At 34.3% G+C, this 24,280-nt stretch overlaps 1 protein-coding gene across 1 annotated transcript; it reads right to left on the minus strand.

The window, feature by feature from the left end:
* Positions 1 to 17,103: 17,103 nt before the first annotated feature.
* On the minus strand, positions 17,104 to 23,307 carry LOC131651946 (mitochondrial phosphate carrier protein 1, mitochondrial-like). Its single transcript, XM_058921675.1, has 7 exons — positions 23,167 to 23,307; positions 22,815 to 23,067; positions 21,542 to 21,891; positions 21,398 to 21,441; positions 20,957 to 21,171; positions 20,738 to 20,862; positions 17,104 to 18,131 (listed from the first exon to the last, which is right to left on the minus strand). The coding sequence occupies exons 2-7, from the start codon at positions 22,998 to 23,000 to the stop codon at positions 18,083 to 18,085; spliced, it is 969 nt and encodes a 322-aa protein (XP_058777658.1). The 5' UTR covers positions 23,001 to 23,067; positions 23,167 to 23,307; the 3' UTR covers positions 17,104 to 18,082.
* Positions 23,308 to 24,280: the final 973 nt, after the last annotated feature.

The following is a 24,280-nucleotide window of genomic DNA, read 5'->3' on the forward strand; positions in this document are numbered from 1 at the left end:
CTCTCATTTCCTGGCGTTCGAAGAAGCAAAATACAGTGTCCCGATCATCTGCTGAAGCGGAGTACCGAGTTCTCGCGTCTCTAACTTGTGAAATTCAATGGCTGAAATATCTGTTTGATGATTTTCGTATTTTCTTCTCTGCACCTGCCTCATTGTATTGTGACAGCAAGTCTGCGATTTACCTTGCTCACAATCCCACGTTTCACGAACGAAGCAAACATATAGAGCTGTAAGCTTTTTCATCTGTAAGCTTTTTCACACTTCATCTGAAAGCTTTTTCACACTTCTCACCAAGCCTCTCACGGTTAAAAGCAATTCACTCATAAATCACGATATGCAATATCAACTTTTAAATTTGAACAAATTCTACTTTCATACACAAACACTTTGCACACACTTTTTGAGGTCTTCGGGTTGAAACGGGGCTTAGGACAGGTGGGATAAACAAGGAAACGGATACACAAAGGTTTTGGGGGCTTGGCAATCATGTTGTCTTTCTTGTTATTGTGCTTATTTTAGTACGATGGGGTTTAATCATTGACTCTTGACTTCACTCACTTATTCGAGTGTTTCAAATGTAACCAAGTCATTTAGTCAGGACAAGTGTGTTTTGGTGAGTTCTATAATTTTTTTTTCTTTTCTTCTCTTCTTTTTTTTTTCACTTGCCCTTTTTGTATCACCACCCCAAACTTAGAATTTTGCACAACTTTTTCATCCACCACGTTTATGCCGAGCACAGGTAAAAGGGAAATTTTTTTTCTTTTGGCCAAGGGGTAATATATGCGGGTTTTTAAAAACAAACAAGGGATAAAGGCACAAAGGGGTTTGGAAATGGTAAACATGAATCAGGGATGGCTAAAAAGGCTCAAGGGGAAACACAAAAAACGTGCCTCAGTGTGTGTTATCAGGTAGTGTCATATGAATAGAACTTACGCAAATTCAAAGTGATAAAGTCATACCTGACTACTCTCTCATGATGATAAATGTGTGGCTTTTTATGATCTCACCATGTTGGGCATAGCTTACAGGATGCCGAGTGCTTATTGTGTAATGTCGCTTCTTTTCCGGTTCGTATGTACCAGCTTTCAATCTCAGACCAGTGTCATCGAGTTGCGTCCAACTATTTTTTTTCAGTTGTATCAACTTTCAGGGGTGCCTCGGGTGCAAGCTTGGGTTGGATCTTTCATCCACTCGGTACTGGTTCACCTCTCTTTGACACAATCCTCGTCCTTCTGCAACACAATGTTCCTTCAAGCAAACTAATTAAAACAGAACGAAAAACTTAGCAAATAAACTGAAAATAAAAACTGAATGCAATAAAACCCCCCCACACTTGAACCAAACATTGACCTCAATGTTTACATTTAAGATATTGAGGGTGAACTCACAGAGGGTACTGCGACTCCAGCTGCCTCTTCCTAGCTTTCACCGGAGAGACCCACCTTTTTTTTCTGAAAACAAAACAAAAAGTAAACTGCATTATTAAAACCGTGGGTTGCCTCCCACGAAGCGCTTTGTTTAACGTTGCATGGCTCGACGGTCCAATACCCTTTATTAAGGAGGGTACTTCCTCCTCCAAACTTGGTTGCTTGTCACTTCCGCAACCACAAACTTATGAAGCCGAGAAGTATGGACCACTTTTCTCTTCAAGTTACTACCCACTTTCATATTCTCACCTTTACTTTTCACTGTTTTCTTCTTCTTGATTTCTTGAATTACCGCAGGAATTTTTATAGGTGTATGAGTTGAGGCCACCTTAGAGATGATACTTGAAACTTTTTCGGGATGGTGTGGACTTTTGCTGGCTCCCTCACTTCTGATCATACCAACTTTAGATTGATTATTCCCACCAACAGCTTCTTTTTTGACTTCTAACACCTTCAGTGTTACCTCCTCATCAAATGATTTAACTACGAGTTCCCCTTTTTCAATATCCAAATTGCAGCGACTAGTAAGCAAAAAGGGTCGCCCAAGAAGGATTGGAGTCTCTTCATCCTCAGGAATGTCCATGATGTGGAAATCAACTGGGTAAACAAACTTGTCGATCTCTACCATTACATCTTCGGCTATCCCATATGAATTCTTAATAGTGTGATCAGCAAATTGCAACTTTGTTTCACTCTCGCTTATTTTTCCAATCTCCAGCTTTTTGAAGATGGACAATGGCATCAAACTCACACTAGAACCAGAATCAATTAGCACCTTTTTGAACACTCTGTCATTTATGGTGCACGGTATTGCCACCACTCCAGGGTCTTTCTTCTTAATGGGGATCTTCCTTGCTGGCGAGACTCTACCACACTTTTCAGTCACAATTTTTGTTTCATCTCCCACTTGTCTTTTCTTAGAAATTACCTCTTTCATAAATTTCTTGTATAAAGGCATATTCTCAAGTGCTTCAAAGAAAGGTAAGTTAATCTCTAACTTCTTGAACATTGCAGCAAACTTCTCAAAATCCTTCTCTTTCGAATCCTTCTTGGCCACTCTAGAGGGGAATGGTAATTTGACCACCGGTTTAGTTTCTTTCTTATTTTTCTCTTCTAGTGGCTTAACCGGTGATATCACTACTTCAGGCTCTTTTGGATTTTCTCTAATTTCTAGATCTACCTCTATGACTAAGTTGTCATCTATCTCCTCCTCTTCTTCAGGCTCTGGCGCTTTCTGACTTCTTGTTGTAACAACATTAATTTTTTCTTGGTTTTTTGGATTTGCCACAGTTGAGCTTGGAAGAGTACCTTGTGCTTGTGGAGTGAGATGTTGTGCTATCTGACTCATTTGAATTTCCAGATTCTTGATTGAAGTGCTGGTGTTCCTCAGATTGCTCCTAGTTTCTTCTTGGAATTGAGAGTTTTGAGCTGCCATTTTTTCAATAGCGATCTCCCAATCTTCTTTCTTCGGTACCTGTTGTTGAAATTGTTGTTGACCTTGAGTTTGGAACTGTTGTGGATGGTGCTGGAATTGTTGTTGGTATGGTGGTTGTTGTGGAGGTATGTATTGATGTGGCTGTGGTTGATATTGTTGAGTCTGAGGTTGATATGGTTGTTGGCCTTGAACCGGCTTCTGGACGTTTCCTTGCTGGTCTTTCCATGAGAAGTTCGGATGATTTTTCCACCCCGGATTATATGTGTTGGCGTAAGGATTATTCTGCCTCAACATATGAATCTGCTCAACCTGTTCTTGAGTTGCCACACAATGCATAGCAAAGTGCGGTCCACCACATATTTCACAAAGAACCGCTTTAACTGGTTCCACCTGTGCCACTGTCTGAGTTCCAATATTCATCTTTTTTAACCTTCTCTCTACCTCTGCAGCAATCTGATCCTCCATCTTAACAACCTGCTCTGGCAACTTCAAATCAATTTTACCCTCCGGTTGGCTCATGGTTCGATCATACAACTCAAGATGCTCATTAGCAGCAATTGCCTCTATGATCCTTTTCATAACAGTGGCTGTAGCAAAATTGGTTGAACCACCAGCAGCGGTATCAATAAGCTGCTTTGTCTTAAGTCGCAAACCATTCACGAAATTCTGCATCTGCTCGGTAGCGTCCATGTTATGAGTAGGACATGCAGTCAATACCTTTTGAACCTCTTGTATGCATCCCCCAATGATTCCCCCTCTTTTTGTTTGAAATTTACAATATCATATCTTTTTCGGATGAACACCGAAGCAGGAAAATATTCATTGAGGAATGTTGTTTCCATCTCTTGCCATGTCGTGATACTTGCAGCTGGAAGTGAGTAAAACCATTCTTCTGCATCTTCGGATAAAGTAAATGGGAACATCACGAGTCTCTTGGCTTCTTCCGAATGGCCTTCAATCTTCAATGATGTTGTTGTGGTGAGGAATCTTTGTAGATGCTTATTTGCATCTTCATTGATTCTTCCCGCAAACGGCTTGCTCTCCAACTGTCGGATAGTTGAAGGATGGAGTTGGAAGTGTGCCACATTGACCGGTTGGTTTACGATGGTCATTCTTCCAAGCGGGGCATTAGCCCTTCCATAGTCTCCTAAAAGTCTCTCTGGAGGAGGTGGATCCGCTGCCATAGGTTCTGATTCAGACTCTGAATGCTCGGACGGAATAGATAGCCCTTCTTCGTCTTCCGATTCTGAAACTATAGGTGATCCCTCTTTCGATGCCAGTCTTTTCCGCTTAACTTCTCGTAGTCGTGCTCGCAATGTTCTTTCTGGTTCTGCGTCAAAAAGAAGTTCAGCTGAGGCCTTACCTCGCATACAAGATTAGACAATGCTTAATCGGAAGCACAAATAATAACAAAAATAAAATCAAAATAAAAATTGCAGAAAAATAGAATTTTAGTTGCAGAGCAACAAAATTTCAATTGACTTATTAATCACTTATATTATGGCAGTCCCCGGCAACGGCGCCAAAAACTTGATCGGAAAATAGCAAGTGTACTATTTTTACCGATGTAGTAATAATAGGATTTATCTCAAATATCGATCTCGTGGACTGCGTAGGAAATATAAGTTATTTTAATGATTCAATTGAACAAAAGATTATGGGGGTTTTGTTGTTTGACTAGAAATAATGATAAATGACAACAAATCAATAAGAGACGTAAATGTGACTTTAAAACAATATGAGAGAATATGCTAGGGTGAGTGTATGAATTGCCTTGCAATGACCCTTAATCCTTAGTTATAAAATATCAATGTACATGAACTATTACCGAATCTCAAGAGTTATCTTCCCTAATTCCTCAGAGGAAAACCTTTTGATACTTTCTTGTATCCTAATTCCTTAGCAATTCAAGAAGTAATCAAGCGCAATATAATTTATCAAGATTATTATGGTTACTACGAAGCATCCTCATTCCTAAGCAAAAGCAATCGTAATATAATTTTGCAAACAGCGATAAGGTGGTTTGTCCGACCTAAACCTTAACCGTAAATCAAAAATCTATTTGTCAGATAGATAGAGCAATAAGCACTTTGCACAATCAAATAATTTCACACACATAAATATTCTCTAACATAAAGGAAATTAGGTTCAATGACAATAGCAATTCAGGGACACCCCCCAAGCATTGGGGGGTTTAGCCGCTCATAATATTCAAAGAAAATACAATAGGAAGATTAGACATTACAAGAAAATAGGATTGCTTTGATCTTCAATTGCAATTGCTCTTGAAGATCTCTGTTCTCCAAAACCCTTGAGAGCTCTCCTCTTTCTTCTGCAATTCTTTCGTACGTCAAAAAGTGTCTCTTCCCTCTTCCCAATTAGGTTTTAGTAGTGTTGATTCAAGTTAAAAACATGCGAAAAGTCCGAACTACCCTTAATGAAGTTGGGGCCTTTAAAAATATAAAACTGGCAAAATTGCTCGCGCCTGCCAACACGGGCCGTGTCCTGTGACACGGGCACCCGTGTTGGCCCTCTGTCCATGTTATTTTCAAAATTTCCCCCCAGGCTTCCTGACACGGGCAGTGTCACGTGACACGGGTACCCGTGTCAGGCCACTGTTTTACATGTTTTCTTTGCTTTCCCCCAGGCTTCCTGACACGGGCAGTGTCACGTGACACGGGTAGTGTCACGTGACACGGGTACCCGTGTCAGGCCACTGATTTCTCCATTCTTTTGTTTCTTCTCCTGCTTCCTGACACTGGCCGTGTCCTGTGACACTGGTACCCGTGTCAGGCCACTGTATGCACCAAATCTTCACTTTTTCTTCGATTCATCTTTGTTCAGCCCTGCATTCTTCTCATGGACTTAAACGCATAAACCTGAAACACAATCACTACCAAAAACAAGCATCAAAGCATCTTAAAAACATGAGTTCTTAGCATCAAAACAAAACACACAACTTAAACGAAACTTTCAAAATAAGAACGAAAACTATAAAAGACGGGCCATTGTGTTACCGAATTGACGAGATTTATGCCGAGAGATTGATGAAAACACCATACAAATTGGTGACCGATCAATCCCAATGTTAAACTTTCCTCTTCTGATGGAGTTCCACTTGATGACTCCTCTTCCTACAGAAAGCTAATTGGGCGTCTATTATATCTCACAAACACGAGGCCTGATATTTCTTATTCAGTTCAGCATCTTAGTCAGTATGTGGCTAATCCTTTTGTTTCTCATTACCAGGCTGCTACTAGAATATTAAGATACTTGAAGGTCTTCCCTGCTCAGGGTATTTTGTTCAGCAGCTCCAGTCAGCTTCGACTCCATGGTTTTGCCGATTCTGATTGGGCCCGGTGTCCAGACACACGGAAATCTGTCACTGGCTACTGCGTGCTCCTTAGAAACTCTCTCATTTCCTGGCGTTCGAAGAAGCAAAATACAGTGTCCCGATCATCTGCTGAAGCGGAGTACCGAGTTCTCGCGTCTCTAACTTGTGAAATTCAATGGCTGAAATATCTGTTTGATGATTTTCGTATTTTCTTCTCTGCACCTGCCTCATTGTATTGTGACAGCAAGTCTGCGATTTACCTTGCTCACAATCCCACGTTTCACGAACGAAGCAAACATATAGAGCTGGACTGTCATGTCATCCGTGAAAAGCTACATTCCAAACTCATTCACCTTCTCCCTGTTCCCTCCAGCTCCCAACTTGCTGATGTGTTGACCAAACCACTCCATGCTCCTCTATTCTTGTCACTTCTGTCCAAGTTAGGTCTATGTAATATCCATAGTCCAACTTGTGGGGAGGTATCAGGATAATACAAATATATCTATTACTTAGCCTAAGTTAGACACACTTAGCATACTATATATTAGTAGTTAGTGGAGTTAGTTACATAGATGAATGTATATATATAAACAGTTCTATGTACATTTGTTTACCAATAATGAATGATGAATTCTTTTACTCTTATTTCTCATCTCTGTTGCGATATTATCAATAGGGTACAACTATATGTAATTACTATCCTTAGACTTATGTGGATATCGTATGACCTAAAATTTAAAACTCATTAGTATAGTCACTATCCAAAGACTTATAGACATGAGTAAGTCTTATGATATTTTGGGTTAATTGGAGTTTATCAATAACATTTTCATATGATTGGGTAATTCTTTAATAACATATTACTCTTAATTTAAATATGTTCCACTAAGTTCATCATTCTTTATATAAGTTGTAAGTCTTTAACATGAATGATTTGTTTTCCATGTCGGAAATTTTGTTTGCAACGTTGAAACTTACTTCTCTTTTAATTGGTTAGTGTTTTGACCATTATTGATATTCTAATATTAAAATTAATACTTTTATAATTAATTATTGTCATCCAAGTGGAATACTGTTAGATTAATTATTTAATTAATCAAATATGGATTGAAATAATTAATTATTAACTAATTATATTATGGTCAATTTTTATTAATTGTTGGACTTGGATACTCTCTTTCATTTTTCTCTCCTTCCTCTTTATCTCTCTTTTAATCTTACTCTCACTCATCATTAAAAAACAAAATATAATCAAGAGAGAGAATGAAATTAAGAGAGAGAGATAGAGAGGATGGAGAAGGAAGGAGAGAAAAATGAAGGAGAGGATCCAAAGTGTTGTTATTAAATATTAATTATTAATTATTGATGAATTGTTTAATTGAATTTTGTGTCTGAATAGACCTTGATGGCTTGGATCATTCACTTAAGTCCAATGAAAGATCATTGTCCTCAACCGTTTAGCTATTTAAACGTTGTCTCCATTAGACGATTAAAATACTCTAAAACCCTAAACGACAATAAAAATAGAAATTATCTCATATTCACTCTCCGACAACACGTCTCTCGAATCCTATAAGATATAGTTTTGTAATTATTATTGATTACTCTATAGTATAATAATATGCTATAATTTGTATCTACCCAATTAAATTAAATTCATCAAATTCTACTTGAAAGTAGGGATTGTTACCACTATCAACAACTAATAACAAAGATTAAACATAACATTAAATAAAATCACAATATCACTCAAGATTTGTTAACATCATTCAAAAACAAATTCATCAAACCTTTAGACTTGAATCCATTATCCATCATTAGTAAAATAGTAAGAAGCTTATTTCTATTAATTCTAACATTATGGTAAAGTTTATCCATAACCCAAATAAAATTGGTTGTTCATACTCAACATACGATTGGCGACTAGCCCGTAGGTTTTAGGGTGCCTCACCTGGTAATTGCACATGAAGGCTAATTAACCCCTCATTAATTAATCATAATGATATTTTGGTTAACCAATTTTTTTAATCGGTCTTGATAACGAATACTCTTAAGACACTCTTTAAGCATACTAAATAAATAAAGAAAATATTTTTTACAAAAGTCAAAATTTCAATTTCCAATGTATTAAATATACGTATTTTTAAAAATACTTACTATTTTAATCACTTAAAAAATACCCAAAAACACTGGATAACATTTTTTTTTTTAGTTGATAAGTAGAGTGGAAAAATGGAGCATCAAACCAAAAACACCTGAGACATGCTTGTTTAGCGTTTACTATACTTTGTGACTATATTTTTCTAATATTGCAACTCTCATTATTCAATCTAATCCCTCATTATTCTATATACGTTTTTCAAAGTTATTATGATATTTAATTAATGAATCATAGTTGTTTAATCATTGCTCATTTCAAAGAGTTTAATGGATTGTTCATTACGTGACAATCCAATCTTCAACCAAGTCAATTTTTCTAATCCAAAAAAGTTGTACAAAGCTAGTAGAGTTTTTATATTAAGGATAGTTGTTGGAAAGGTTGAAGCTAAGGTGGAAGATCTTCAAAAGAAGATACTTTTTCATGATCTAAAAGCTTGAGGATAAGATTAGAGTAAGTTAAAAATTTGGTTTTGAGGTTATGTTTTGATTAAATAATTAGTTAAGATTCTCGTTTCAGCCTAGTTGGTTGCCAGGAGAGTATATACAGATCAACAACTGTTATGTTATATTGTGTCATTGGATTATATTCTAGCTGGCTTTTAGGGTGGGCATGTGTCTCAAATTACTCTTCTTCTTCTTTTTTTTTTTAATTTGGGTATCCAACTTTTTGACTGACTAATTTAAGAGGACCAATTTCACCGTCTATTGGCGGAGGCCCCGTTTAAAGTCACAACAAAGCTCTGTATGAATTGGCCAATAAAAATTGTTAGCACCTTAAAGAAGCACACTTTCAATCCATTTAAGACGCATTCTTACGATCGTTGATGTACATTAAACAATTATACATGCTCCACGCTAAATAATATGGAGTCCGTTATAAAAAAAATGTAATTTTGAATCACACTTAGGGTCTGTTTGGTAAAAATAGCGGTTGAGTGATAAGCTAGCTGATAGCTTATAGCTTATGACTGATGGCTGATGGCTGGTGACTTATAGCTTATAGCGGATGGTTGAGACTGATAGCTTATAAGCTAATTGAAGTGTTTGGTAAAATTAGCGGTTCAATTAATTTATAAATGTAAAATGACATAAAAGATATTTAATATATAATTATTTGACTTTAAATTAAAATATTTTATAAGGTTAAAAATGAATTTTAATTAAAATTATAAGGATAAAAAAGGAAGAAAAAATAATAAGCTATAAGACATAAGCTAAAGCGCAATTTGAAATAACGTCTGGAAAATAAGCTATAAGCTAGTAAAATAAGCTATAAGCTCGTGATGAAAAGACCGTTACCAAACGAGTCTAAATTATCACATGAGCTTATAAGACATAAGACATAAGCTATAAACTCGAATACATGTCTTCCAAACAGAGCCTAAAATACACTTTCTCTAGTATTCATAAGAGTTTAACCATGTTTATATATTGACTAAAACGTCATATACTATTTACTTTTTTTTCCAGATAGAATCTTCTATCATCAGAAAATGATCGCGACTACATAAAAAAAATCTTTTATAGCTGTTATCATTAATATTTCATCGATTTTCTATTTTGGTCTATACTTACTTATAGTTGTGTGATTCTCTATTATTAGAGATGTTCATGAAGGTTAATTTTCATATTCAATCCATAACCAAATATAATCTAAATATAATCTATAGTATGTTATAACGGATTATTAAAACAAATTGTCATAATATATTATTTTTGTAAAATGGTTATAAACCGGTTATATTCATAATGACTTTTATAATTAATTTTTCAAAAACACTACTTTTTTAAAAAATTATTTATAAAAAAATAGTTTTTAAAAAAGATATTAATTTTTTTTCAATTTTTTTATTAAAACTCATAACTTTTTATGAAAATCGACTAAATTGATTTTTATTTTGGGTATGGATATTTAAAATCTAGATTTGTTTAAAACCATGTTAATAATATATTCAAAATATGAAATTGGTTAATGACCCTACGTTATAAATGACAATGACTTCAAAAAATAAATAGTAACACTAATTGTAAAAAAAAAAAAAATTGGTGCCAAAACAGCATTTGTTTTGGAAAGGAGAAAGTAGATTACATATCCAAACCACAAACTGTAATTGTCTTTTGAGTACTTTGTAGCATTCAAGTACATATCTTTTGAGTAAAAAAATCAAGAGATTCAACATGATTCAAAGTCGAAAAAATAATGCTATTTGAGTTAACATCACACGTTAAATGACAAAATGCTAGGGGTGGCAATAAAATCCATTAAAAGAATATCCATCCAATCCATCCATTAAGCAAAAAGAAAATTTAATGGATTAGTCCAATCCATCCATGAAACTACATGGATGGATTCAATCCATCCATCACATTTTATAAATCCATTGGTTTTTAGTTTATTATTTATTAAATTAATTTTTTACTAAAAAACATGAAAAATCTAAAATTAAACAATTTCTTAACATTTTAATTTCTCATAATATTCACAACCATTTGATTTTATTTCCTGTATCATAATATTAAAAAAAAATTGTTGATTGTGACAAAATATGTACGGATGAGGACATAAAACATCAACAACTTGTTTTTTTTATTTACATACTAGTATACTACAGTACCCACGTACATTTAATTTAATATGCATAGAGTGGTTTATTTTCTGCTTAAAAAAATTAATGATGCTCGGACTTAAATGATTTTGTCTATATTAGTATTAACATTAAAATTGCTTAATTGTTACGCATTGAATTTATTTAATTTAACATTCACGTTAAATTAGTTTAACTGATATATGCATTGAATTTTAATTTTCTTTTCCATAGAATAGTTTATGGAGAAGTTAGTTGATTAGAATTAGAAAGTTAATTAAAAAGTAAAGTTAATTAAGATGTTAGTTGATTAGAATTAGATACAAATATAAATATTTATAATTTAAAAATTTTTAAAAAAATTTCATAAAAAAATAGTTTTCCTAAAATTAATTGAAAAATTAAAAAAAAAAATTTAAGTTAATTTTACGGATGGATGAATATCCATCCATTAGAAATACCTTAATAGATGGATTGGATGGATTATATCCCTTGGTGGATGGATTGGATTGGATTTTTCAAAAGAAAGTTTAGTGGATTGTTAATGGATTAATGGATCGTTTTGATCCATCCATTAACAATTCAATCCAAATTCATCCGATCCATCCATTTTGCCATCCCTACAAAATACAACCATATTGCTTATTGTTATCATAAACTCTTGTCAACAAATTTTTAGTTGTTATTACATTATTTTCCTAGAAATTAATGAAATTTCACCATTAAAGATAAATAAGGAAAATGTCACGTGTTCGAATTTGCACCATGTAATTTTATATTTCTACACAATTACCAATTGAACTGCACTAACAGGACTCTAATACAATTTAATTTGACTTACGAGTCTCTTCTAGATCAGTTGTTGAACATCAATAGTTGTCATCTATTGCAAACTAATTTCAAAAAGTTAAGTCAATCTTTGAACCTTAAATTTCTAGACCAAGGATTTGACAGTCCTATAATTTCTATGCTACTCATCTCTCACCATTCCGGTATGTGTCATTGTCACGAGGGTTGAGAGTGAGATAGTTGGGTCCATGACCCTACCTTATGGCTACAATTTGGCAGAACATGATCATGTATTACAAGTTTAAAAACAAGGACAGTAGATAAGAGGGACCAACTCATAATGTTCCAAAAAACTCGCAATTGATTAAGACACAATACATGTCACATAGCCAATAGTGCAACTTGCACCTTAATTAACAAACCATATCACGATGAGCTTTTAAAGACATCTGGTGAATGGTGACAACACAGTGTGTCCCCCCTCTTCAAATCTACCGGCTCGTGAGTTATGAGCTTGCTGTTACCAATACTTTCAATAATGGTGTTTTCTATGTTTCATTTGCTTAATGTTGACATTGACAAACTAGTGTAACTTGTCCTCATTTCGGTTTCGCATTAAAGTCAGAAGGGGACCAAGGTAATCTAGAATTCTCGACCGAATGTTATGTTTCCATCAGTATTCAAATTCAGATAAAATGTTAATAATAGAAGTATAAGGATTGGAAGAATTCAAAATAAGATAACTTAATGGAGCATACCAAGAAGCATGGTCAAAACCAAAAGTGGTAAGTTGCTAGAACAAGCATTAAAACTAATAAATCTTTATATTTTTTGTTCTTTATGTAAACTCTTAGTATGATAAAGAAGTATATGTTCCAACATAAATGGTCTGATTGACAACTGCGGAGATTAATATCCTTTGAGTACATGGGCAGCAAAGAATCAGATTCGAACTCAAGATAAGCTCAAAGAGACTTGTACAATCTCGTGTTTTCTAGTTTTCGGGACCATATTCTAAACTAAATGAAGGGGTATAAGAAGAAACAAAACTTGTGCAAACTATTCTTGTGTATACAATAAAATGACTTGCAATCATGCAGAGTCAGTCGGCAAAATAATGTGATGCAGAATTCCATTTCTATGAATCTAGCCTGTCCCATCTCCTAAGTCAGCTGTAACTTCACCACTAGTTGGCCTGCAAGGTTAAAATAAATAAATAAAATCAGAAAATAAATTATATATCTTAGTTTAATTTAGCACTTCATTTCTTATGTGAAATCTAAATAGGGTGTAGTAGCTTAAATGTAAGCAACAAATGCTCAGATTTCATTAATTTTACTGTTGATACTGAGCTTTCCAAATCAAATAGAACACAACATAAAACTACTACTAGACAGCATAAAACTATATAGATAGGTGCAAGCAGATGGTAAAGATGGTTTGTGTTACATATTCAAGATCCAGACTATTAAGTGTTGAAGAAGTTATAGGGTTTTAGATCAAAAGGGAAGAGAAAGGATAAAAAATTTGGACTAAGATGAAAATGGGTTAGCATGATTGACTGTTATGATTTGACACAGACTAAACATTAACCCCTATTTAGATTTCTTAAAATTTAGATTGTGACTAACTCAACCTCATAAAATAAGATTGTAAGATGAGGGATGTCTCCCACTTATAAACTTTTTTTAAGACCATATCTCATCCAATATGGTACTTTCAACACACACCTGTTATGTTTTGAAATGACATATCGAGTGCGAACCAATAACAAATAGCGTAACAGAGACTTGAATACCGTCTTAAAATTTAGGTTGAATCTAGCTTAACCCTACAAAAATGGCCTGGAAGGTAAATGATGTGCCCCACTTACAAATGCTTTTCAGGACATTTAAGGGTAAAGGTTCAATCCTAAGGATCCCCTACTAATATGCATTTTTGAACCTTTATTGATTCAAAGTTTTGATCTTTGTTTCATCTTCTTCAAGTAGAAATTGTACATAATTTAAGGGTAGAGTTAAGTGGATTTGGAAGCATACAGAGAGGGTTTTTTCTCCGTTGCCTCTGCTTATCTTGTTCAGTTGGCGGGTTCCTTGCCATCTATTCTGAGAGAGTAACTTGTTTTAAATGGATCCCACAACTGCTAAGAAGATGTTCTTGCTAATGAACTGTTATCCACAGTCACTGCCTTGTCATGCTAATAATTTAATGTGTTATTGATAAAGAGGACAAAGTTTTGATCTTTGTTTCATCTTCTTCAAGTAGAAATTGTGCACCTTTAAGGGTAAAGGTTGAATCCTAAGCATCCTCTACTAATAGGCATATTGTAACTGAAGTACTATTATGTCTGTCAACTTTACAAGTGAAGTCACTTGTGTCATTTACTTCCATAAAGGCACAACCTTTATTGCTTATTTCTTCATCTCACTAGTATTCTCATGATTAAACAAAAGTCAATTTTACGACGATCAGTAAAAACTAAATTTTGATCAAATTGATGGACATCCAAACATACACAAAAAAAATATCTTCCATTATAATATCAAGATACTACAATATTTTGGTCGAATCTTCTAACAAGAGTCAAAATTGTGATCTTACTTGTCATGACACGCTATTTGGTAGGATTGCAGTGCTTATAAGTAGGATCGGTAACAGGAGACAGCTTTCGGCTAGACAATATCAGCATGGTGCTTGATCAGCAATCATTTTGGTGGGTTGAATTCTGCAACATGGTTACTAGAAAACCTTTTTTCCCGGATGATAACGAAAGCCCAGACACAAGCATCTCTCCATGTAGTTTCCTCTCTGTCAATTCTAGGCCTGCTCCCCCCTATTTGTTAAAAACAGTGTTGTGTATTTTCCTATTTGGAGTTGTTAAACTATGAGCTACTACTTAAGTTATGTATTACCTTCTAAAAACCAACTCGCAAATAGACCCTAAAGGAATAGATGAGTTGAAGCAATGGAAATGTATCTGAGTCTATAGTTTTCGACATGAATGGGTGAGAGCACACGTCAACTCTAGAATTCGAAGGACAATTTTCATAGGATTTCTTGAATCATGGAGGCGGGTTTCTTCTTGGTTTATGGTCACGCTAAACATTACAACAACAATATTCAAGTTTTATCGCACTAAATGGGGTTGGCTACATAGATCAACTTTTGTTATAATGTTCTATCCAAGACAATACTTTTATCCAAGTCATTAACTTCAAAATCTTTTTTAATAATTTCTCTTATAGTTTTTCTAGGTCTTCCTCTACTTTTAGTTGTTTGACTTATCTCCGTCTAGTCTACTCTTCTTACCACAGAATCTACAGGTCTTCTCTCTACATACACAAACAATCTAAGTCTATTTTTCACCATCTTTTCTACTATAGGTGCTACCCCAACACTCTATCTAATATTATTATTTCTAATCTTATTTTGTCTAGTCTTACCACACAACCCAACACAATATCCTCATCTCTACTACACTTATTTTATTCTCATGTTGATTATTAACCGCATAACATTCTATCCCATAAAACATCGCTGGTCTTACCACAGTCCGATTAAAATTTTTCCTTCAGCTTGAGCGGTACCTTTGTGTCACACAAAGCCCTCGAAGCTCTCTTCCATTTCAGCCACCCAATTTGAATTTGATGGTTTACATACCCTTCTATTTCTCCATCGTTTTGTATAACGGAGCCAAGATATTTAAACCGCGTAATAGTCTTAAACTTTCACCTCTAGGTTAGAAACGTTTCTCCTTTTTTGAACTTACATTCCAGATACTCCGTCTTACTATTGCTTAAGCAAAAGTCATGTGTTTCTAAAGTTAGTCTTCAACCTCTCATTTAAATCATTTGTTGATTCTCAAAGTAAAACTATATTATCTGCAAAAATCATGCATCTCGGCGCTAGCTCTTAAATGTGTTATGTGAGTACATCGAAAATTAAAGTTAAAAGGCAAGGGCTTAGGATTGTATTGTGATACAAATCCATTGTAATGGAGAAATCGCCTGTCTCTCCATCTTGTGTCCGCACACTAGTCAATACCTCTTCATATATATTTTGGATAGCTCGAATATATGCAATCCTAACCATTGTGTCTTGGATCAGATATAATAACCATTGTGTTTCGCAGGTTGCATTTGTTAAGACCCTTTATTAAGCTTCTGATGAGGATCTAGAAACAACTTGTTGCTTCTTACTTTTCTGAAAAATGAGAGATGAGTCAATATAGAAGAAAAAACTAGTAGTTGGTCGTCTTGTACCATTGCAAGAATCCCAGTATGAATCTATGAATCCTATTATGGTAGTGGAAAAATTGGTCTTGAAAATAAATCATTTAGAATGGATCTGTTTGATGTATCTTAAGATTCTGAGTGTTGTCTGATAATGTGCGTTTGTTGGTTGTGAACGAAACTGACTCAATCTGCAAACACCGAAATTGATGTCAAGCCTAGTATGAGTGAGATATTAAAGCTTACCTATGAGGCTTCTAAAAGAAGTGGGATTGGATAAAATAGTGGTGGAGTTATGGTAGACTTTTTTATTTAGATCCATGGAAGTGGAAGTAGGTTTTGCACCAAGAAGACCAGCCTTTTGAAGATGTCAATGTTGTATTTGTGTTAACAGAGAGATTCTATGAGATGATCTTGCAACCTCAAATCCAAAGAAATATTTTAGGTTGCTTAAGTCTTTAATTTAATGGTGAATTCAGTGTATATAACATTCTTCAAATGAGAAATTTCAGTCATTATATTTCCTGCAATCATCAAGTTATCAACATAAACTCGAACAACAGTGAAATAATTATTATCATGTTTAGCAAAGAGAGAATAATTAGATTTTGATCGAGTTTAACCCAAATAAAGAAGAGTTGTGGTTAATTTTGATTTCCATTGCCCACTAGCTTATTTTAGCCTATAAATAGACTTGTTTAATTTATAAAACTAGGTTTTTATTAGAAACTTTTAGTCCAGGAGGAACTTTCATAAAGACTTCTTCTTCCAAGTCCTCGTGTAAAGAGGCTCTATTAATATCTAATTGGTGAAGAAACTAATTATTAGAGGCAACAAGGGAAAAAGAAGTCTAATAGTAATTATTTAATTGGTGAAGAAACTAATTATTAGAGGCAACAAGGGAAAAAGAAGTCTAATAGTAATTATTTTTAGGACATGGCTAAAAGTTTCTAGGCAATCGATACCTTTAGTTAAGCTTTGTAGCTTTCAACAGTTCCATTGTCTAAATAAATTATTTTAAAAATCTACTTGCTGCCAATAGGCCTTTTGTTAGGCGATAAACGAGTTAAAAACCAAGTGTTATTATTAGTGAGGAATTTGAGTTCATTATCAACTTTCAGTTTTCCAGTTAGGATCAATAATATCAGATGAATGAGTGGTAGGTTCAGTTATGATAGTTAAATTTATATTAAAACATCTATAATTAGTAAATAAATTAAAACAATAACATGTTGACCTAAAAACGTAAAATCTATAGAATTTAAATTTTAAATCGCGCTTTTAACAACCTTGATTAAGACACAATACATGTCACATAGCCAATAGTGCAACCTGCACCTTAATTAACAAACCATATCACGATGAGCTTTTAAAGTCATCTGGTGAATGGTGACAACACAGTGTGTCCCCCCTCTTCAAATCTACCGGCTCTGTGAGTTATGAGCTTGCTGTTACCAATACTTTCAATAATGGTGTTTTCTATGTTTCATTTGCTTCATGTTGACATTGACAAACTAGTGTAACTTGTCCTCGTATCGGTTTCGCATTAAAGTCAGAAGGGGACCATGGTAATCTAGAATATTCTCAACCGAATGGTATGTACTATGTATTATGTAAAGTCTGATCAATAAGTGTTTCCGTCAGTATTCAAATTCAGATAAAATGTTAATTATAGAAGTATGAGGATTGGAAGAATTCAAAATAAAATCAAATTTAATGGAGCACGCCAAGAAGCATGGTCAAAACCAAAAGTGTTAAGTTGCTAGCACAAGCATTGCTAATAAATCTTTTATTATTTTGTTCTTTATGTAACTCTTAGTATGCTACTGAAGTATATGTTCAAACATAAATGGTCTCATTCGTAACTGCAGAGATTAATCTGTAGTCAGACAAGACTACATGGGTGGCAAAGAATCAGATTTGAACTTGAGATAAGCTCGAAGAGACTTGTTACTTGTACAATCTCGTGTTTTTTGGTTTTCGGGACCATATTCTAAACTAAATGAAGGGCTATAAGAAGAAAACAAAACTTCTGCAAACTATTCTAGTGTATACAATAAAATGACTTGCAATCGTGGACCGGCAAAATAATGTGATTGCAGAATTTCTTTTCTATGAATCTAGCCTGTCCCATCTCCTAAGTCAGCTGTAACTTCACCACTAGTTGGCCTGCAAGGTTTCAAAACAAATAAATAAAATCAGAACAGATAAATTATATATCTATAAGGTTTAGTTTAGTTTAGCACTTCATTTCCTATGTGAATCCTTAGGGTGTAGTAGCCTAAATGTAAGCAACAAATGCTCAGATTTCATTAATTTTACTGTTGATTCTGAGCTTGCCAAATCAAATAGAACACAACATAAAACTACTACTAGATAGCATAAAACTATACAGATAGGTGCAAGCAAAGATGAATCGACAGAGGAGAAAGATTATGCACATGCCAAAAACACCACATAGTGGAGGATCATTTAAAAACACATTACAAGGATGACACAACAGAGGAGAGCTTCAAAACACAAACAAATAGAAAACTTGAGACAGGAAAATGTCAGAATGTATGTACACATTGCCGACATGAATAACAGTGTTTTAAAATTTTAGTAGTTTACGACTTTGTGGAACTCAGAGAAACAGTAATTTGACAAATCGTGGAGGGCGATACGATTATGATACCATATTGAAGTTATAGGGTTTTAGATAAAGAAGGATAGCAAAGAATAAGAACTTTGAAATCTGAATATGGTTTAACATGATTGATGAATATGACTTGATAAGAAAAGACTAAACCCTAAGTCTAACCCTTACTTTTAATACAAGACTCAAATCCTAAATGAATAAAGAAACGAGTGGAAAACCATGTCCGTGTCCCAACGCAATCAAGCATGAAAATAATCAGGCAACTATTTGGAGCTTTTGAGTCATTGTGGTTCTCCCCCGCAAATTTGGATCAAATTGATGGGCATCCAAACGTACACAAAATATCCTCTATTATAATATCAAAATACTATAATATTTTGGTCATATCTTCTAACAATGTCAAAATTGTCACCTTACTTGTCATGACACGTGATTTGGTAGGATCGCAGTGCTTATACGTAGGATCGGTAACATCAGACAACTTTCAGCAAGACTATATAAGCATTAGTTCTTGATCAGCAATCATTTTGGTGGGTTGATTTCTGCAGCATGGGGGAGAAAGACAATGCAGCGAAGGCAGGTTTCTTCTTGGATTATGGTCACGCTAAACGGTACAACAACAACAACAACTAAGTCTTGTCCCAATAAATGGAGTCGACTACATAGATCAACTTTTGTTATAATGTTCTATCCATGACCATGTTTCTATCCAAATCGTTAATCTCAAGATTTTTTTTAATAACTTCTCTTATAGTTTTTCTAGGTCTTCTCTCTACCTTTAGTTGTTTGACTTCTCTCCATCCGATCTACTCTCCTTACCAAAGAATCTACGGGTCTTCTTTCTACATATCCAAACCACCTAAGTCTATTTTCCACCATCTTTTCTATCATAGGTGCTACCCCAACACTCTCCTTAATATTATTATTTCTAATCTTATCTTATCTAGTCTTACCACACATCTAACGCAACATCCCCATATTTACTACACTAACTTTATTCTCGTGTTTATTCTTAACCACCCAACATTCTATCTCGTACAACATTGCAGGTCTTACCACAGTCCGATAAAATTTTTCCTTTAACTGAGCGATACCTTTGTGTCACATAAAACCCTTGAAGCCCTTTTTCATTTCAGCCACCCATCTTGTATTCGATGGTTTACATCCTCTTCTATTTCACCGTTGCTTAGTATTATAGCGGAACCAAAATATTTAAACTTTGTGGCTTGTGGATGATACGATCTCCAACTTTCACCTCTAGGTTACAAACACTTCTCCTTATGCTGAACTTACATTCCATATACACCGTCTTACTTTTTCTTAAGCGAAAGTTATGCGTTTCTAAAGCTAGTCTACAACCTCTCATTTAAATCCTCCGTTGACTCTCTAAGTAGGACTATATCATATGCAAAAGGCATGCATCTCGGTGCTAGCTCTTGGATGTGTTACGTGAGTACATCCAAAATTAAAATAAAAAGGTGATGGCTTAGAGTTTACCTTGATACAAACCTATTGTAATGGAGAAATCGTCGGTCTCTCCAGCCTGTGTCCGCACACTAGTCGATACTCCTTCATACATATTTTGGATAACTCAAATATATGCAATCCTAACCCCTTTCTTCTCCAAGACTTTCCACAAAATCTCTCTAGACGGAACTTTATCACACACTCTCCAAATCAATAAAATTAATTGCAACACAGCTAGATCTAACTGCAATCAATAGTTAATAATGAGTGTAACACTTTAAGAGTTACACTGGTGTAATTTGTCAATTTGTAGGACCTTATGATCCAAGTTACAATCCGACAGTTTACGCTTTCCACTCCCCTTTCCAATCCTAAGTAAAATTTCGATATTGATTATGTTGCCTCTAACATTAAGGTTTACTTTCAAACTAAATAACCAACATCTCATATCCAGAGACTACAGACTTTATGAGCGGAAATTCATTGAAGTTATTTCAGACTAAATTGAATAAAATCATTGATTGCCTATATCTTTATTTAACTTCCTCTTTTCATTCGTTTTTATCCAGAGAAAAATAAATTGTACTTAAATAAAACAGAAGAATACTACAGAGAAAACTACAAAAGAATAAATATCACTTAAAAGTTTAAGAAGTAATGCACTTACAGTCCACCTAAAACTTTGATTGTATCGTAGAAAAACCATTGCATAGTTATCGAAGGACCAACCAGCAACATTCTAATAGGAAGGCTCCTGGTAAATAAATTGGCTAGTCCAATTTTTCTGATAGCCTGCCATAAAATAAGCGAAACACGTTTAGTACAACGGCTTCAATCTCTGAAGAAAGTATCATAATTCATAAACCAGATGTAAAGAAGACGATACCAGCATAAGACTATCAGCTTTTTTGTTATAAAGAGAAGCTACTATATTGTCAGCAGGATTAGAAATAAAGCTACCAACAGATCCAGCGGTATATCCAGCTAAACATGTCACACCAAGTTGTTGAGCTTTTGAACATTCCTCCTTTTTTCTTTTGACAACATTACGATACAAAAAATCAACAGAATGCTCGAACGTTGAGAACATAACAATGGAAACTGTTAGCAAAAAAAAAGCAAGATTTAATATTCAGTTCAATGATGAACAACAGCTGTAACAAATATAGACTTATAGCGTATCATTGAAACTACTCGCTCAATCACCATGCTAATCCAAAGATATGAATATAGTATTCATATTTTGTTAATGTTTAAATATAAAGGTGTACGCTGCAGCCCTTACTAGTGCAAGATTAAATAAAGTTTCGAGAGATTATGAAATTACATGGAATGTTTCGACCCAAAAGTGGAGCAAGTCCACGGTAGAATCTGCAAGTAGTACATAAATAGAAGATAAATAATCATTATCATCTCCTAATTAGACAAATACACATCAAGTAGGAAACTAATATATTGAAACATTTCTTACCCTCGTGCGCCTTCTGATGCATATACCTTCGGAAATCCGTCTAACATGCCCTTAGCAAAACTAGGTTGTGCTTGAACCCTGACTTTAACAGCTTCAAATGGGCATAAGGCTAAATTGGCAAATACTTCGGCAGATGCACTACTAAGAAAGAACACGAGACTCCTGTGCTGGTCTACCAATACATTGGAGTAAACCCCCTTGAAATATTCATAGAGACCGAATCTACACCCTCCTTGAGCACCGTATCCAAAGAACTTTCCTGTCCAACCTTTCCAGAGAACAGAAGGCCCTTGTTCCCTCAATAACGTAGTAAAGCAAGACGAAATACTGTGATACTTAATAGGATGCACCTACATGTAACAACATCATTTCCTCCATTAAATATGATCAAACCAACATCATGATCAATTCTAAACATTAGGGTGAAAAATCATTGTCATAGTAAGAAATATTCAAATTTTCCAAATTTTGTTTGGTTTTAAAACCCTCTAATTTCTAGGGGAAATGACCAATAATCTGGAATTCGGCCTCAAATGTAAGTTAAGTTTGGCAAATGAAGGTTCTAGTCAGGACTCAAACTCAGGAAAGGGTCGAAACTCAAGAACTCCCAATTTTTCCACATTATCTGTTCATTAGTATGAAAATCATTCTAACACATAAAGGGTATCCCAAAAAACTGCTTTTCCATCCCACATAAATTGCTACTAAACATTAGGGTGCAAAATCATTCTCATACCAGATCAATCCTCTGTTTTGTGTTCTTAGTTAGGGCAAATTGGAAAAATTCCACAAAACTCCTCCAACGTTTAACTATTTTAAGGGTAAATCTGGGTTTTCGCGTTCAAAACAATCCAAACCCGCTCGGGCCGGGAAGCGCTCCGCTCCCACTACCCACTAAACATCAAATAGCGGTCGCTATCTCAAACTGAGACGCGAACCGCACCTCCGGGCCACTATCTCAGGATAGCGCCGCAATCAATAACTCTGTCTCATATCTAAAAGGTAGCCAAAGTTATTCAATTTTTCCACATTTATTGCTCATTAGTGTGAAAAACCATTCTCAGAACATAAAGGATAATCCAAAAAACTGTTTTTCCTTAATGCAAAAAAAAAAAAAACTGTTTTTCCACACATATTATTACTAATCATTAGGGTTGCAAAATCATACTCATACATAAAAGGGCAGCTTAAAAAATCAATTTTTCCACTTCCCCATTTCTAAAACCTAATCAAACAAAGTAAAAAACAAGTTATATAATAAACGAAATGCAACCTGCATGTTAACTTTCAACACGTCAAGAGGAGTGGTGACAAGGTGAGTGGTACCAGCACTGAGCATTCCTCCAACGGTGCAAAGGGCATAATACCTAGCCGTCAATTCTTCCGGAATTCTCCCTTCAACCGCCGCGGGGATTCTTCCTTCAATGGTCGCAGAGATTCTTCCTTCAATGGCCGCCATGATCCTGTCGTTAAGTTTTCTTGAGTGTAAAGAAGTTACATTCCAAGAAGCTCCATTTATTCGTTTGCTGAATTCTCACGTGTTTAGGTTGAGGGAAAGGAACAAAATTAGAGGTTGTTAGAGTGACACAATGCAACAAAACACAACTGAATCTGATTCTACATACCTCAATAGTCAAAGAATGCACCCATTCTGTTGGAACTTCTTTGGCCTTTCGAATAGCTCTAGTCGAGTCGAATTTATTGCCCCTTAATTTTAAGAATAAAAATAAAACTAAATAACAATAATGTAGCAATTACTAAAAACTGGCCCTTAGGCCTGTTTGATTTAGTTTTCAAAAACTTAAAAACAAAAAACTTGGTTGAATTATTTGTTTTAAAAACATTTCTCCAAAACTATTTTTAATTTTCCAGTTTTTAAAACTAAAAAACTAAAACAATACAAATATGTTTAGCTTTTCATTTTCTAGAACCAATAAGTGCCACTTTTCATTAATGGCACAAATATAATTATATTAATCTTCTATACACTTTATTATTTACTAGATTGGTAAATTGCACTGTGCTTCCATTTTACATTCTATAGTCAATCAATTCTATTGTATTTTTTCTTTTACTATCAATCATCAATTTATTTATATATAATAAAATTTCTGATTCTATTTATAAAAAAAATTATTTTTTAAATACATTAACTAATGTATCTAGATAATATATAGATCAGATATATTATTTTTTTTAATGAACTTAAAAAATAATTTTTTTTTATAAATAAAACTAAAGATAGTATAACATATGATATATTATCTACGATTATAAGACTTGTATTTTTTTTATTTGTTATATAATATATTACAAGTTAACTCATTATGTTAATTATTTTATAATAGATTTAATTTATATATAACTTTAATTAATGATTTATATCACTTGGATCTTAAACAAATCTTTACAAGTTAAGGACCTAATATCATTTGGATTAATGAGAGGTTATTAGTTTAAAACTAGTTTTAAGAATGTCATAATGCTAAATCTTTTGAGGAAAAACTTTTAAGTTTTTTGTGGTTCTCTCCAATTCGAGGTATTAGTCTGTGTAATTGCACACATAAGATACTCGATTTATACTAATAAATCCTTACAAGTTAAGTGGAGGAAATGTTTCCTAACGTCATTCAAAATACTTGTGTCTCATCGCATCAAATCTCTTCGAAATTATTGTAATCTTAGTTTGTTGTTACACTTAAAAATAATTTAAGTTGTTGGCCGAAATGACCTATATCT

Source organism: Vicia villosa, linkage group LG2, assembly GCF_029867415.1.
Source record: "Vicia villosa cultivar HV-30 ecotype Madison, WI linkage group LG2, Vvil1.0, whole genome shotgun sequence".
Lineage (NCBI taxonomy): Eukaryota > Viridiplantae > Streptophyta > Magnoliopsida > Fabales > Fabaceae > Vicia > Vicia villosa.

Coding starts and splice junctions, on each gene's coding strand:
- LOC131651946 (XM_058921675.1), bottom strand. CDS start 23,000: ATGGCGGCCATTGAAGGAAGAATCTCTGCGACCATTGAAGGAAGAATC. Junction 21,442..21,541: donor GCATCAGAAGGCGCACGAGG/GTAAGAAATGTT, acceptor TACTACTTGCAG/ATTCTACCGTGGACTTGCTC. Junction 21,172..21,397: donor TTTGGGTCGAAACATTCCAT/GTAATTTCATAA, acceptor TTTTGCTAACAG/TTTCCATTGTTATGTTCTCA.